Genomic DNA, 13442 nt, shown 5'->3' with positions numbered 1-13442 from the left:
TGCCAAGTGGGCTGTCATGTGCCTTTTACTGAGTGTCTTCCGTCTGGCCACTCTACCATAAAGTCCTGATTGGTGGAGAACTGCAGAGATGGTTGTCCTTCTGGAAGGTCCTCCCATCTCCACAGAACAACTCTGGAGCTCTGTCAGTGACCATCAGGTTCTTCGTCACCACCCTGACCAAGGCCCTTCTCCCCCTATTGCTCAGTTTGGGCTGTCGGCCAGCTCTAGGAAGAGTCTTGGTGGTTCTACATTTCTTCCATTTAAGAATGATGGAGGCCACTGTGTTTTTGGGGACCTGCAATGCTGCAGAAATGTTTTGGTACCCTTCTCCAGATCTGTGCCTCGACACAATCCTGCCTTGGAGCTCCACGGCCAATTCCTTCGACCTCATTGCTTGGTTTTTGCTCTGACATGCACTGTCAACTGTGGGACCTTTTATATAGACATGTTCTTTTCCAAATCATGTCCAACCAATTAAATTTACCACAGGTGGACTCCAATCAAGTTGTAGTAACATCTCAAGGATGATTAATGGAAACAGGATGCACCTGATTTCATTTTCGAGTCTCATAGCAAAGGGTCTGAATACTTATGTAAAGGTATGTTTTTATTTTTTTTTATACATTTGCAAAAATGTCTTAACGTGTTTTCGCTTTGTCATTATGGGTTATTGTGTGTGTGTAGATTTATTAGAAGAAAAAAAATATTTAATCAATTTTAGAATAAGGCTGTAATGTAACAAAATGTGGAAAAAGTCAACAGGTCTGAATACTTTCTGAATGCACTGTATATGATGCCTTTTTCTCCAAATCGAGAACAGGTCAGAGTTTTGTATAAGCTAACCTTTAATGCCCTGCAACACACACACATTATTCTTAGTCATGTAAAATTGTAATGAAAAAATTGAGCAATGTACACTTGTTATGTAATAATGAAGCAACACAGATGTGTATGATGTAATGTTTTATTTCTGTTTGAACCCTAAGAGTAGCTGCTGCCTTGGCAACAGCTAATGTGGATTCTAATAAAATACTAAATGGAAACATAGTTATCACATATCTGGCGTACAATCAGTAGCTGAAGTTGGAGAACCCTACCATAGAGACACATCTTCATGCATCAGCACTGATTTAAAAAAAAATAACATGCACACTTCCTTATTATCCCCATGGATATTTTTTGCAATCTGTTTTACCTGTGTATTTGCACTGCTACATATGCTAATTGATTATTTTGTTTTTCAGTAAATCAGCTGCGATCACTCCTGCAAAAGCAGCAGAAAGAGACACTTTCACTCACTTCTCCTTCAAAGAGAAAATCTTCTCCAAAGGTACTATCCTCAAGACCGTGCATAAGTGTCTGTTAAGATTTAAGACAATTAACACAACACAGATGTCTAGATGTCTTTTCCCTTTACAGGCCTACTTAGATCAGATCAACTCCACGTCATCAATTCCATCCTACAGCAATATATTGATTGATCACCAAAAAACCTCTTGGAAATAACTATGTAGTTATTGAGTTCAGACACTGGTGGTGTGGCAGACTAGTTAGTTTTTTGCACAATTTGTTTGGGTGCAACGCTTTTGTTGTCCGATAGTCATCAACAAACTTACAAACAGAGACAATCCTTCTTTAATCCATTTTACCAGAGGTGTCAAGATGATGTGAGCTCTAGCATGCCTGCCGTTAAAGACCTGGTCCCCATTCTCCACAACCAGTCAGAGTACATCCAGCACCTGGAGGCTGAGGTCAAGTTCTGCAAGGTCTGTCTGTATGATGACCCCACAGAGTCTCGTTACCACTGACTCATTAAAGTTCTTATTCAATTTGTTCACCAATGGATATTCATTACATGGAATGAATTACAGTGGTAGATGTTCATCTTGCTGGACATTTGTAAAATTTGTAAAACATAAACAAAATTCTACCAGCATCTACTGACCTAAGCACAACTGTGTGTATGCCTGTGTATCTGTTGTTTGTGACTGCTCGTTGATGTTGTTGGCAGGAGGAGCTTCTGGGGATGAAACAGAGGATAAGGGTGGTGGTGGTAGAGAATGAGAAACTACATGGAGAGATCAAGTCCAAACTGGTGGAAGACACCCTGAAAGACTACACTCTCTTAGATGGCACGGTAATGGGTTTTCACAATGATGGTTCTGGGTTAAAATTCCATTGTGGAGATAAGTGCAGAAACGACAGAAGGACCCATTTTTCATCGTTGTATTCTCTCCTAGGGGAATTCCGAGCCGCCCAGGGAAGACAGTCCTCAAAGAACAGCTTTCATACCAGCTCATATTGTCTTTCAACAAGCAGAGGAACACAAGTGGAAGAAAGAACTGGTAGGCCTGTATGACTATGGTCACCTAACCTTCTGTACTGAGTACAGCAGCTGACAGCATTTCTACATGTAGATGCATTCTTTTATTACGCTAGCTTTTACATTTTTAAGTGACTTGAGAGTAATGTTGACAGCTAATCTCCTCTCCAACATCACATTATCAACTTGGCCTCAGGAGCAGCTCAAATCCCTCTATCTAGCCCAGACAGAGACACTGGAAGCTCAAGTAAGGTCACTGAAGTAAGTGAACTGTATGACTTTATAGATCAGCATTAATTCACAGAGATCTTGCATATGTGATTAATCAGGGTTGAATTTTTCATCCTCTTCGTGCATCCTGTTTTTCCTGATATTCTGTTGTTTTGATCACCTCCATTCAGCAAGAACCTGGCCAGCAGTCAGAAGGAGTGTGAAGAAGTCAAAGGTCGTCTGAGACATAAGGAAGCGATGGCAGCGGCGGGCAGTGCCAAGAAGTGCGTAGGCGGCCTCTGTCTGAAGTGTGCCCAGAATGAGGCCGTGCTGGCAGAGACACACTCCAACATGCACATCCAGGCCATTGAGAGACTCACCAAGTCAGTGATCATGCATTTGTCTCCTTTTGTCCTGATATTTTGTCCTGTATTGATTAGAGTAGTTGGGTTCCTACAAGGTCTCATCCCCCTCATACCACCATACCAAGGGACATCTTTCCTTTCTAGTACGCCTCTGGCTTTGCCATTGATCACAATTGATTTATTCCCTTGTTCATTGGTTGGTCAGTGCCTCTGAGCTATGTCAAAGGAAGAATGTTCACATTGAGATGTCATCTCAATCAATCCAGTTGGCATATTCTGACACAAAGCAATCAATTTTTCATCCCCTTTAGCAAGGTTGTCAGTAATTCAGTCTCCATGTCAATCACAAATGACAAATCTGGCTTTGTTTGGGCATGGCATGTATACAAGTGACTGTGAAAATTAGTATCCTTACACCAAAATGATTATTGATGAACATAGCTTTTATTTGCCCACATTGAAATGAGCATGTGTGTTTATCTGTGTGTGTGTGTCCCACAGAGAGCGTGATGAGCTGATGAGTGTGCTGTGCTCTTTGAGGGCCAGTCAGAGCGAGGCCCAGCAGAGAGAGTGGGCAGCCTACCAGCAGGTCAAACAGGCTGTAGAGATGGCTGAGGAGGCCAACCTGGAGAAGACCAGGGTGAATCAGACAACCACTCACTTGCGGAACATTACTGAGCAGCAGTGACATCTACTGGTCAGGCTGCTCAACTACACACTTTAATGGCTTGGACCCAGGCCCCCAGTGTCCGGTCTGGAGCGTGAAGTCACAAGCTCTGCTGGTCGGCTACCTGCATAGCAACGTACCGGTGCCAAAAGCCCTGGTCTACCCTAGAAAGCCTATGTAAATTATGATCGCCAGAACAAAAAAATATAATAATTGATTGCCATTTTAGGCTCTAAAATGTGTTTATTATGATCAAGTTTGATCCCCACGGTGAATTATTTTAAAGTTGGCTACAAATCAAGATATTTAATGAAATAGTGATCCATTCTGACTACTACATTTGTCGTTACACAGGAGCACATGCTGAAACAGACCAATCACAGGCCAGCATGCTACGAGGAGGCGCATAGACATTAAGGTTGACTCTTAGTCAGGATAAAACGACTACATTGACCGTGATCCTTTGCTAGTTATGGCCACTTCAAATACTTCCGGCTTCATGCACCATTTGGAGTTTTCCATAGGAATGGATGACGTCAGCGTTATCACGATACTGGTTTTAATGTTTTTGCTTGGACCCTTTTGTACGTGATTAGTCTCTCTAGACATCCGGTTTGCCTCCCACAATGTTCCAATGTTCCGGCTTAACACGTCTGTACATAACAGAACGTCAGTTTTGCATAGAGTAACTGTCACTGGCTACGCACTACCTGATCTGCTTGAATAAAATACAAAATAGTAGCTAGCAAGATAGAGATCAGAGGTTATTTTTAATTCCTGCATTTCACAAGTAGCTAGTTTGCATCAACTACCTTCCCTAAAATCACTTTCGTGCTGTATCGAATCCCCGAGCTGAGGATGTTGATTTAAGGCAGCACCTCTCTGATTCAGAGGGGTTGGGTTAAATGTGGAAGACACATTTCAGTTTAATGCATTCAGTTGTACAACTGACTAGGTATCCCCTTTACCCTATGTGTATGTTTAGAATCGCAACGTTCTGGCATGTCTGACTTTTTTTCTCTTATCGGACTGACCAAGAGAGTCTGTCATATCTAGCAGACTAGTCACTGCTGTTGCCTAGGGTCGGCTTTTCGAGACTAGTACAGTACCTTATTAGAACAGTGAATCTGAAAGGTTTATATGATGTTGTACATGTTTTCAAGATATAGAAGTGGTAAACATAAGAAAGGTAATTTTTTTGTGAGACACTTGAAATATATTTTTTGCTGTATCCTCCTCCCTTTGACACTTGTGTGTACCCGTCCGTGTCTGTGTGTACTAGTTTTGTTCTTCCTACAGGCGGTGGTGCAGTGTGAGGCATTTGCCAGGGAGCTAGCCAGACAGAGAGATAGGCTGGAGACTGAGATGGCTGCAGAGCAGGAGAAAATCTCTGAGGCCAGAGAGGGGGTACGCAACGAGGCCCTCAAGGAGAAGGAGACACTAGCCCAAACGGTCTGTCCTTCTGCCTTTGAAACTTTCATTAAAGCTCAAATTGAGATGTGTTCAACTTTCTCTATTTATCCTAGTCGCTAATTAAATGTTTTATTAAGTTAATACAATAGCAGCAAGCATAAAATATATTGAAGATGCAGTATTTGAGTATTAAAAAACTATATTTTCTATGTAACTACTGTCAAGGGGTCTGAATACTTTCTGAAGGCATTGTATACATTTAAAACAGTTACATTTGTTCTCTGAAGAAGGAATGGGCCAAAAAACAAAATAATTAGAATATTGACCACAGATCACAAAGGCCATATTTCTCATATTTGCCACCATCTAGTGGAATAACTACACAATTACATCTATGCAAAACGTATGAAGCGTTCTTCCATACAGTAGGATTTCAGTTTGATCAATTTCTTTGTCTCCACTCCCAGGTGGCCAGCCTATCCCAGAGGGTAGCAGAGCTGGAAGGTCAACTGGCCAGGGGGGAAAGAGAGAGGGGCTCCCTGAGCACCCAGCTGGATGAGACCCTACGCAAACTCAAATCACAGGAGCAGGACACCAGCAAGGTACTGGAGCCACCTTACTACTGTACAACACATAGAGAGGTTCCAGGTTTGAGCCTGTTGGTATAGTGGCTAAGGTGTTGAACTGGCAGTTACAGACACAGTACACACTACTGCAGTCCCTAGAGGAGAGGGATTTCAGTGACATCTTTTTAATGCATTTTAAAGCCACTGGGTGGCACCAAAGCCTTGTCTATATCAATATTTTATTTGGAAGCTTCAAGCTCTAACCATTCCAGTTCTAGGAGGCAGTTGGGTCATTCCACCTCAAAAGCACAAAAAATAGGATTCCAACACCCACCATCTCAGATTGTTCTGAAATTGTTTCTGTTGTTAGAAACAGATTAGCATTCCTGCAACATTGTGTTGAAATATAATTTGATCTGAGAAATTAAGTTAATTGATTCCATCCAAATTTGCCATTTTTAATTTGTAGGATTCATATAATATTCAATAGGTACTATATTTATCTATTTTCTAACAATTAGTTAGACATGAGGAATCCAAAGAAATGTTCAAAAGCCACCCATGGACCCCCCCCTACACACACACACTCCATGTCAACAACGAGTATATATTATCAGTTTTTCTGTGTTTGACAACTATGGAGCTGCGGCTCTGAGTATTGTTTCTTCTTGCTATGTAATGTGTTCCCAGTGAACTTGGGGATGTTTTTTTCCCCCCTGTTCAGATACATTTGTCATTGAAGTTGTTAGGTTTATATCCCATCCTACATCCTGATATTACCAGATTCTGACCACTAGATGATACAAAAAAATAATCTCCACTCAATGTTAAAGGGATAATTCGCTGTTTTTCTTACCCTGTAAGCAGTCTATTGACAAGGTATGACAGCAACCCATGCATGGGTTTTGTTGGCCACTGTTTCACATGCAACATTTTTAGCATTTGTGGCAGAAATCCAATGCAAGAAAATGGTACCTATATTAGCATTATCACGCTTCATGTTAAAATTATCAAAATTAATTTTGTATTTACAGATTTTAATATAGGTATTATTGACTTGCATTGGATTTGTGGCACAAATGCTAAAAAGTTAGCATTTGAAACAGTGGCCAGGTAAACAAAGCATCAAAGCATGGGTTGCTGTCATACCTTGTCCATAGACTGTTTACAGGGTAAGTAAACCAATGTCATTTTGTAATTTGGATGAACTATCCCTTTAACATTGAGGGGAATTCTTTTTTTGTATCACCTAATAGCAGGAACAGTATCATCTAGTGGTCAGAATCGGGTAATATCAGGATGAAGGATGGGACATAAACCTAATATATTTTTTGACAATTAGTTTTTTAAAATAGTTTTTCTACAGGACTTCACAAAAACAAAATGGCAACTATACAAAACACATTTTAAGGTGATCAACATACAGTATGTTTTTCAAAATTCTGTCAAATATTTCAGGTTTCTGTTTAACTTTATAATATACCAAATTTAACGGGATGTATGTATCTAGATAGATAGTTAATTCCACCTGTTTGTTGTTGAGGGTGAATATGAGACTTTCCATTTGATGGCTATATATGTTTTTGCAGCAATTAGACCTACATTGCAAAATTTCTCTGATCACCAATATTTACATTTCCCAACAGACATAATCGTGGAGATGGAAGGATATACATTCCTGGACTCAATGAAATGATAGCGCATACATTATCCCAAAATTGTGTCAGTTTATCATAAGACCACAGCATATGTAATATGGTTCCTTTGTTCTTGTTGCTTCTCCAAAAGAGATGTGACATTTCTGGGTGCAATACATGTATTTTGGCAGGAGTGTAGTGAGTCCTATGAATGATCTTAAATTGCAGTAGTTTATCTCTTAGGTTTTAAGAGCAGGTTTGAACATTTTCACATATCTGTGACCAATGATTCTCCTCAATTTCTTCCTTTGGATCGGTTTGTAATTTTTTCTTTATAGGTTCTGAACCATCAGGTAGAGTTTCAAGCAACCCTTTATATAACTTGGCAATCAACTTCTTTGGCGCAGAAACTTCTTTCAGTATTTTTTCTATGCTTATTCTGTTGACGCGATTGAATAAAATTTCTGAGTTTTAGGAAATTAAAGAAATGGGCCTTTGATAATCCAAATCTTTCCTGTAATTGATTCAATGACAGTAGAGGTCATCATAGTACACATGTTCAAAATTCACAATGCCACTTTGGAGCCAGGACTTAAAGGTGTTGTCATGAAGCGCTGGAGGTAAGGTGGGGTTATTCCAAACAGGGGTGTCTGGTGAAATAGGTTCTTTCCACATAGGGCTGTGGCGGTCACAAATGGTCAGTCGTTATTGTCAAACGGTAATTGACCGTTTAATTAACATAAACACATTTAGCATCTCCTGGCTTCCACACATAGCCTACAAGCCATTTAAAAAAAGTCTAATTCATCCATGTAATATAGCCTACACCTTCACAATAAATCCATTATTTATTTTAGACAGGTCTAAATAAACATGATATGAAGAAAATGTAGTCTATTTCAGAAGAACAGAATAGCAAACTCTGAGTTGTCCTTATGTGGCTATGCCAAATGGCTGTGGGTTACACTAGTTAATTTGGCAGGCAAGATTTGCTTATAATTCCGTGGCATTATTTTATAGAATGAAGGATACAATTGAACAAAGCTGAATGAAATATTAATATTTTCTCCAAACGATTTGAGGGAGTGCACACATGTGGCTTTTCTGTGTTGAGCAATTTAACAAAGAAATAGGTACTCCTATATGCTTAATTTAGAGTTATTAATGTAACTTTAGTAGTTCTACAAACGTTGGGCTATACGTTTAGATTTTTAATACATGATGAGACTAATGATGATTTGAAAAAAGTCCCTTGAAAGGCATGATCTCTGCTTTGTTTTTTGCGAAGGCTGTACACACTCCAACAGTCTCTCATTCACATTTTGACAAGCACTTGATAATGCCTCAAATTTCACGGTGGCATCCCCTTTGTGGCCGTAATGCACCCTAAAAAAATCCATGCCTTTTGCAGCCCGGAGTGCTGCGGTGTGACCTCCCTGAGTGTGCTGCGCAATCCGATGCGCTTCTCACTCACATGGTTCTCCGTCATGTTTTATTGGGTCTTTCTAACAGGCTACAAGTGAAGACCGACACATTGGGAACGCAACTGCGTGCATCCTTATCCAATTCTGAGGTGCATATTGAAGATATTGGAAGAACTGTCCACATTTACTTTTCGTCAGCCAACAAGATGAGTAGGCCTAATGAACAGCAAAAGCACTAGCCTACATTAATCTACTATCCCCCATAGTATAAAAGTTGACCTATTGTGTGCAAGAAATACATATTCCATTCTGGGACAGTTGTGGGATACGATAGAGCCCAAATTAATACAACCACTACCAACAAAAAAACGTTTTTATGCAATGTGGCTGGCGCAACAGATCAGAAGGTTTAGCTTAAAATGTTGTTAAACTATTAGGCTATTTCTTCACATTATAAGGGCAGCAGTGAGCACACGGCAGTAGGCTAGAAGCGTGAATGTTCCATTAGCGGAAAACACTATTATCAAAAGTGACCGCAAATGTGATTATGCATGTAATGCTTTTATTATAAGGGTGCATTTTTATGGTGAAAATTACCTTCCCCAAACTTGAAACTCACATGCCTCTTATATATGCCAGTTAGGCTCTATACACCTTGTAAAGTAGAATAATGTGCTTAATTCTAAGAAGTTATCTGGCCACTTTAGTTGTGATACAAACCTTATTAAAACATATAGGCCTATGGGCTAGGCTACGTGTTTGACTATGATTTAGAAAAAATCACACAAAAAAGGCATTGATTCTTATTGTCACCCATCAGACTATTCTTGATTTAATCTTGTCTTTACATATAATATATGTGTGACATTTGTTTTAATTTAGAATGGACCATTATCATGCACCTGTATCGAAACGAGGAAGCGGGAAAAAATACATGTCATCTATGCACTTAAATAGTGAATGGAGGATGCTTTTCCCCGTGGTTTATTTTCATGCCAGCCAGGTAGGCTTTACTCCTGCTGTAAATATAAGCAATGTGCTTAATATTAGGAAAGTTGAGAAATAAATATAGTAGACCTAGCCTATAGAAAGCTGATGGGATCATCCTCTTTTTATTAGCGGCCATCACTCTGTTTTCTCCCGCAATTGCATAGCCTATAGAAATGTTGAGCAACATGAGCTCTCATGAAGTGTTTGATTAGATTTTCAAATACATTTGCATTGATGTCAGACTGATTAGAGGGACAATAGAGTGCAAGTTTGGTAGGCTACTAATGACCAGCAGCAGCATCAGAGCTTGGAGAAGCCTAATTACAGTGACTAAACAGTCATGTGGAATTTGACTGCCTTCAGACTCGTGACCACCTGTGTGGCGGTAATACGTCTCCACAACAGCCCTATTTCTACCTCGTGAATTTATGTAAATTTTCCCAAACACGAATGGGATTGAAAATCATTGGATTGTCAGATTTTCTTTCTTCCATGCCTTGGACCTGAAGTAGTGAATATATATTTTAGATCATAAGGTATTATATTTATGGCTTCAATACACCTCCATGCACAAGGATAGTCTGCTGTCCATCGTTTAAGTGAGCACAGTTGTGCAGCCCAATAATACATCTTCATATGAGTCACTCTAGCTTTATGATTATGTTGACCCTGCCTAAGATAGAAATAGGGAGAGTTCTCTGTCTCTGAACATCAGATTCAATCCTATCTATTAAAGGAGAGTAATTTATTTTATATGCCTCCAGATTGCATGGTATTAATACACCCAGGTATTTCATGTCTTTGTACATTTCCACTGAAATCTACTTTATAAGCTTGATTTGTCATGATTAGAAATGGGAATTATTTCAGTTTTCTCCCAATTCACTTTGAATCCTGATACAGCACCATGTGTCAAACATTAGTCAAATAAATGACAGAGACTGTTCTGTTTCAGATAAAGTAAAATGTAATCTGTATACAATGATGAAACAGTGGCCTACAAAACCAAACCATGCGCTGCAGTCTTCTTGTCAATAGGCTGCTTACAGGGTAAGGAAACCAATGTCATTTGGGTGAACTAGAGAACTGATACTGTACACTGGTTGGTGTGGGGGGTCCGTAGGTGGGGGGTCCGTAGGTCCTCACCTCTTCATTGTTATAAAAAGTTTGGTCCAAAATGGATAATTGGTACTATATTTTTTTCATATTATATGAATATTATACATTATAATGGCCATTTTGGGTGCAATCAATTAGCTTAATTTCTCAGAGATCAAATTACATTTCAACAAAATATTGTTACAGGAATGCTAATATTATCTGTTTCTAACTACCAAAACAATTTCGGAAACAAACTGAGATGGCGGGTGTCATGGCTTGCAGTTGAGTGCATTTAGGGGTATGTCATTACAACCAATGCAATCATTAGCTACTGATTCTGAATGAAGACTGTGCATTGAGCTTTATTTAGGTCAACTTCATCTTAATTCTGTTTATTATTACTGATCAACAACATTTAGTACTATATGTCAAATTCCTGTACATGCAAATGTATTTGGTAAGGTTATTCTAATGAAAGGGCTATAGTAGAAAACAACTAGGAGCAGACACAATGTCAATTTCTACTGTGACCCCTTATCCTGTCCTGTCTCCTGTGTGTCCAGGTGTGTGGGGAGCTGCGTTACCGGCTCAGCCAGGCTCAGCTGAAGAGAGAGGAGGTAGAGAGGGAGCTCCGAGACTGCAGCTCCAAGACAACACGGCAGCTAGAGATGACTGAACAGGTGAGGCCGGGCATGGCAGGGAGAGTGAAAAAATCCACAACCTTTTTATTGACTGTGTGCTGGTGTCACTTTTATGCAGGAACGTTTTAGAAAATGTACTTTTCTCAGGTATTTGTGTAAAAGATTGGCAGCCCCTCTCAAGCAACTCTGAGTCTCAGTATGTCTGTTCTTTTTCGGGATTGATTTATTATTCATCCTTATTTGTCATGTTGAAAACATGGGAATACTATTCCTTTTTTCAAGTTGGAGAACGTAGCATATTTGAGGTTGCATCGTGTTGCCTCTATTATTTACAGGCAAATATTATAGCGAAAAAGGGCACGGGTGATGTATTACATATAACTCCCTCCGTCTCTCTCTCGCTGGGGGCAGGAAGTGGAGAAGCTGGGTGTGGAGCTGAGCGTCTGCCGGCAGCATTTGGACCAGGCCCAGAGGGACGCGGGCCGACTGCAGGCGGAGGCTCTGAGCCTGACGGAGCGGCTGGGCCGAGCTGAGCACCAACTGCACCTCACCAGGTAACCCCTAATCCTATTATACATGCCACAACACCACCGTGCCCGCGCCACCCTGCCCTGTTCTGTTCTGCTGCCGCCCGCCACTGCGCCAGTGCTCAGCCCCTCAGCGCCCAGCCCGGGCACCAGTCTGCGCCAGCTCCACAGTCAGGAAGCACCGTACCTTATATTAAACTCACCCAGACCGGCTGCTGTCTCCTCTCATACAGACCTCAGTTTCTCCTTATGTGCCAGGGGACAGGGGCTTGGGGTAGGGACCGAGACAGGGGACAGGGATAGCAGTATGGACGGAGCTAGGGAGAGGGATAGCATTATGGACAGAGGTAGGGACGGAGATGGGGGACAGGGATAGCATTATGGACAGAGACGGGGACAGGGATAGCATTATGGACAGAGGTAGGGACAGAGACAGGGACAGGGATAGCAGTATGGACAGAGACAGGGACAGGGATAGCAGTATGGACAGAGACAGGGACAGGGATAGCAATATGGACAGAGGTAGGGACAGGAATAGCATTATGGACAGAGGTATGGACAGAGGTAGGGACAGGAATAGCATTATGGACAGAGGTAGGGACAGAGACGGGGGACAGGGATAGCATTATGGACAGAGACAGGGGACAGGGATAGCATTATGGACAGAGGTAGGGACAAGAATAGCATTATGGACATAAGTAGGGACAGAGACTGGGGACAGGGATAGCATTATGGACAGAGGTAGGGACAGAGACTGGGGACAGGGATAGCAGTATGGACAGAGATAGCAGAATGGACAGAGATGGGGGACAGGGATAGCAGAATGGACAGAGATGGGGGACAGGGATAGCAGTATGGACAGAGATGGGGGACAGGGATAGCAGTATGGACGGGGACAGGGATAGCAGTATGGACAGGGATAGCAGTATGGACAGAGATGGGGGACAGGGATAGCAGTATGGACAGAGATGGGGGACAGGGATAGCAGTATGGACAGAGATGGGGGACAGGGATAGCAGTATGGACAGAGATGGGGGACAGGGATAGCAGTATGGACAGAGATGGGGGACAGGGATAGCAGTATGGACAGAGATGGGGGACAGGGATAGCAGTATGGACAGAGATGGGGGACAGGGATAGCAGTATGGACAGAGACGGGGACAGGGATAGCAGTATGGACAGAGACAGGGACAGGGATAGCAGTATGGACAAAGGCAGGGACAGGGATAGCAGTATGGACAGAGACGGGGACAGGGATAGCAGTATGGACAGAGACGGGGACAGGGATAGCAGTATGGACAGAGACGGGGACAGGGATAGCAGTATGGACAGAGACGGGGACAGGGATAGCAGTATGGACAGAGGTAGGGACAGGGATAGCAGTATGGACAGGGATAGCAGTATGGACAGAGGTAGGGACAGAGACGGGGACAGGGATAGGAGTATGGACAGAGACGGGGACAGGGATAGCAGTATGGACAGAGACGGGGACAGGGATAGCAGTATGGACAGAGACGGGGACAGGGATAGCAGTATGGACAGAGACGGGGACAGGGATAGCAGTATGGACAGAGACGG

The 13442-nt window shown here is 41.8% G+C and overlaps 1 protein-coding gene across 1 annotated transcript in view; it reads left to right on the top strand.

Moving 5' to 3' along the window:
- sdccag8 (SHH signaling and ciliogenesis regulator sdccag8) overlaps positions 1-13442 on the top strand; it is a 52458-nt gene that overhangs the window by 2346 nt on the left and 36670 nt on the right. Inside the window, exons 3-13 of the mRNA XM_038975214.1 lie at positions 1245-1330; positions 1653-1766; positions 2012-2137; positions 2241-2345; positions 2520-2584; positions 2725-2916; positions 3400-3538; positions 4865-5017; positions 5446-5580; positions 11260-11376; positions 11749-11891. Coding sequence (XP_038831142.1) covers positions 1245-1330; positions 1653-1766; positions 2012-2137; positions 2241-2345; positions 2520-2584; positions 2725-2916; positions 3400-3538; positions 4865-5017; positions 5446-5580; positions 11260-11376; positions 11749-11891 — 1375 coding nt within the window. The remainder of the gene's footprint in view (positions 1-1244; positions 1331-1652; positions 1767-2011; positions 2138-2240; positions 2346-2519; positions 2585-2724; positions 2917-3399; positions 3539-4864; positions 5018-5445; positions 5581-11259; positions 11377-11748; positions 11892-13442) is intronic.

This window comes from Salvelinus namaycush, chromosome 35 (genome assembly GCF_016432855.1).
Source record: "Salvelinus namaycush isolate Seneca chromosome 35, SaNama_1.0, whole genome shotgun sequence".
Taxonomy (NCBI): domain Eukaryota; kingdom Metazoa; phylum Chordata; class Actinopteri; order Salmoniformes; family Salmonidae; genus Salvelinus; species Salvelinus namaycush.
This window is presented reverse-complemented; position numbering and strand designations above follow the sequence as displayed.